Genomic DNA, 3,340 nt, shown 5'->3' with positions numbered 1-3,340 from the left:
GCTCTCTTACTTTGTGTCAGTTCCGGAAGTTGGACATCAGGGCTTTCCTTTTGCTTTAGTTCGGGAAAGAATGACTTAGATAAATACACAAGGTCCCGTTGGCACTGCTTTAGCTTTCCTAGTGGATAAACTTTCAGCAATAGTGCAGATCGATTCTCACCCACATAAGTTATTATTGGGGTTTATTATGAGTGGCACAAGGAGACCGAACAAGGAGCATTTCAATGAGCTCGTCTTCGGTTTTTTTTTTTTTTCTTTTTTAGGAAAAGGGAGGCTGAGCCACCCAATTTATTAAAAATGTGAGAGAAGTATATACATGAGTGTTGAAGGAGATAGGGATGGAATGTACAATACGAAAGTAGGAGGAAAATAAGTAACAGCCAGTGAGAAAAAGTAGATGAAACAGCAGGCAATATGATAAAAAGAAGATCGCACACGACTGATAGTTAGGAGTTAAGTTCAGCTTTCTTTTAGACTGGTCTTTGATTTAATTTAGCTTTCTATCAAAATACTTTCTTTCTTTGTTGTGGAAGCAGACTTTTTATGTCTACCATGGGGAAACTAGAAGGAGAATACATAGTAGGGGAAGGAAAAAAAACAAAGGGAATAGACTCATATTTCATGCAAATTACCGATCACTCGTTAATCATAATGGGAGCAAGCTGATCAGATGTTCATCGGATCTTTTTAATGGTCCGATGAATCTGTGGTCTCACTTTTTTGATGCATCTCGGCATTTGATTAATAGCCAATTCTACATAACTGGACCATCAAAAGGTCTTAAATCCTGATCAACATGAGATGACCTCTGCAGTGTTCTATTTATTGGGTTAGGTATTTGTTGACACGTGTTTAGTTGCTAGTTTGCGTAGTTCCACCATGCAAAGTTAGTGTGCATGCCATTGGTTGGTTTACCTTTCAAAATTTTGTTGTTGGGTGCCAAATTTTTGATCTTTCATTATCAAATATTGTGTTTTCTATTTTTTTAATAAAAATCTAGAGTGATACTTAGGGTATCTCTTTCCGCAAACAATTCACTCTATCTCAAAGGAGAAGTTGCCACAAGTAGAGAGCATGTCCGTAATGAGAATGAGAATGAATGTGTGATTCCACTCTAGTTGTTTGGTTGAGGAAAATCTTATTCTTATTCTCTTTCAAGAGAAGATTGGGAACATCCCAATTTTTCAAAACCCAATCTTAGCTCTCTTTCGGATATTTAAATCCCATAATGTTAGGTTTACTTTAAAAAAAATGATTTTCCAAAAACATCTCTCTAATTAATTGATTTTTAAAAATTTACTTAAAAATATTTTATTTCTAGCTACGAACCAAACATACCAAAAATATTTAATTCTAGTTACACGTACGCCAAGTAAAAATACCATCCAAAGATATCACTTTCATTCTCATGCTTCCATTAGAACTTCTATACTACTGTTCCTATTAGCTTAAACTTGATTTAAAGCAAAACACTGTTAATTAATTTTTCTTAGAAGGATGTTAACATTAAGGACACGCCGAGGTGTCCACGTCACATTTATAAAAAGGCCCATTTACCTTTCCATTGCCACGTGGCTTGTTAGGTGTCACCAATTCATGCTTGCCCACCCATTGAAGCAGCCCAACCAAGCTTAATTACCACAAAGCCCCTTTACTTTCCCTCTAAACATGCACAAATGCCTATTAAATCTTGTCTTAATCAACTTAAAAAGCCACTAATTAAGCTTAATATTCCATGTTTATCCGCCACGTTTCGATCTAGCTGCCATTTCGTGCCCCTCCAGTCTCTGATCTTTTCTTGATTGAGGACTTTCTAATAATTTATGAACCAATAATTGCCAAAAAAAAAAATCTCCATCCCTTTCTTCATCATTAATCTTCCCACTAAATATTAAAATAACCCCCCTCATTTTTTCTGGTCTCCTCTCCCTTCACGTCCCCTTTATATACCGTCCCCCATCCTCCACTCCACCCGCACCCAACCAACGCATTAACTCTTCTCTTCCTCCTCCTCCCTCTCTCTCTCTCTCACAAAAAATTATCTCGGAAAATTTTCAAAAATCCCCTGTAGAAAAACGGAAATAGAAGAAAGGACAGAGACCGACACGGCCGCAATGGAATCAATTGTAGCCAAGCGGCTGTGGCACATCGTACGAGCGGTGTACTACATGCTCCGCAAGGGAATCTCCAAGCGCAAGCTCTTGCTGTGGGACCTCCACCACGTCCTCCACCGCGGCAAGATCGCCGGAAAAGCCCTCGGCAACCTTATGACCTTCCATCACCACCACCACCACCACCACGACGGCACCGCCTTTGCCTTCTCGAGGTTCTCTTGCCGGTCCATGGATCCCAACCTCTCCTTCTACAACCCCCGGGAGGTGGAGTTCAGCTGCAGCGACACCCCCGCCTACCCTTCTTTCTTCACCGCCAAGCGAAAGCATCGCCACCGCCACGACTGCTACAACCACGACGTTGCCGCCATCGCAAAGGCCTTCGAGATCCTCAACTCCGAGGTATCGGATACCGAGTCGTTAATGGCATCGCCGTCACCAGCCCCGATTTGGAGCAGCTTCGGGAGGAGTCCGGCGGTGGTGCGGCAGCTGAGGATAACCGACTCGCCGTTCCCGATAAGGGAGGAGGAGGAGGAGGAGGAGGAGGCCGACGGGCAAGTGGACCGGGCGGCGGAGGAGTTCATTAAGAGGTTCTACGAGCAGCTTCGCCTCCAGCGAAGCGTGGCGGCCACACCGGACTATGCATTCCGCCGCGAGCCGCTGGTCGGCCGAGCTTGAGATGGCCATCGATGGTTACTTCAGTTGCTTTGTGGGAATAAATAAATTATAATTAAATAGATCTGTACGATGTGAATCTATGTTGTTTACTTGGCTCCGCTAGCTTTCCACCAATTGCTTTGGTTGTTGGAGAGGGTAGAAAGTGGGGGTTGAGTTTTTTATTTCTCTTGCACTTTTTTCTCTACTTGTTTATTTTCTTTAAGGGCTTTTTTCTCTACTTTGTTTATTTTCTTTAGAGGCTCTATACGATCGATCCTTATTGATCTTCTTAGATTCACTGGTATTCAGTATCACCGGTTGGGTTTTGAACTTTTTAATTTAGGGTAGGTAAAAAAGTGAGGATTCCCAAACTGCTATCATTGCTGGAGGGCCATAGGAATCCTATGGATGACCATAGCAGGGGGAAAGCTTATAGTAGATATATACTGGTTTCACAATAACATTGCTGAAGACAAAAACCATCCTCCATCAACTACGCCTCCATTGACAAATCCTTCAAGTTTAAGCAAAACAGCTTCTCGGAAAATTTCACCTTCTTAATTATGCTTCTG

General features: G+C 41.9%; 1 protein-coding gene across 1 annotated transcript; it reads left to right on the top strand.

The window, feature by feature from the left end:
* The first annotated feature begins 1,977 nt into the window (after positions 1 to 1,977).
* On the top strand, positions 1,978 to 3,060 carry LOC103708427. Its single transcript, XM_008793352.4, has one exon. It carries the CDS (start codon positions 2,115 to 2,117, stop codon positions 2,787 to 2,789), a length of 675 nt encoding a protein of 224 aa, XP_008791574.1. The 5' UTR covers positions 1,978 to 2,114; the 3' UTR covers positions 2,790 to 3,060.
* The last annotated feature ends 280 nt before the right edge of the window (positions 3,061 to 3,340 follow it).

The sequence above is a fragment of the Phoenix dactylifera genome, chromosome 8 (assembly GCF_009389715.1).
Source record: "Phoenix dactylifera cultivar Barhee BC4 chromosome 8, palm_55x_up_171113_PBpolish2nd_filt_p, whole genome shotgun sequence".
Lineage (NCBI taxonomy): Eukaryota > Viridiplantae > Streptophyta > Magnoliopsida > Arecales > Arecaceae > Phoenix > Phoenix dactylifera.
Note: the sequence above shows the minus strand (reverse complement) of the source record. Positions and strands in the feature narration are given on the sequence as shown.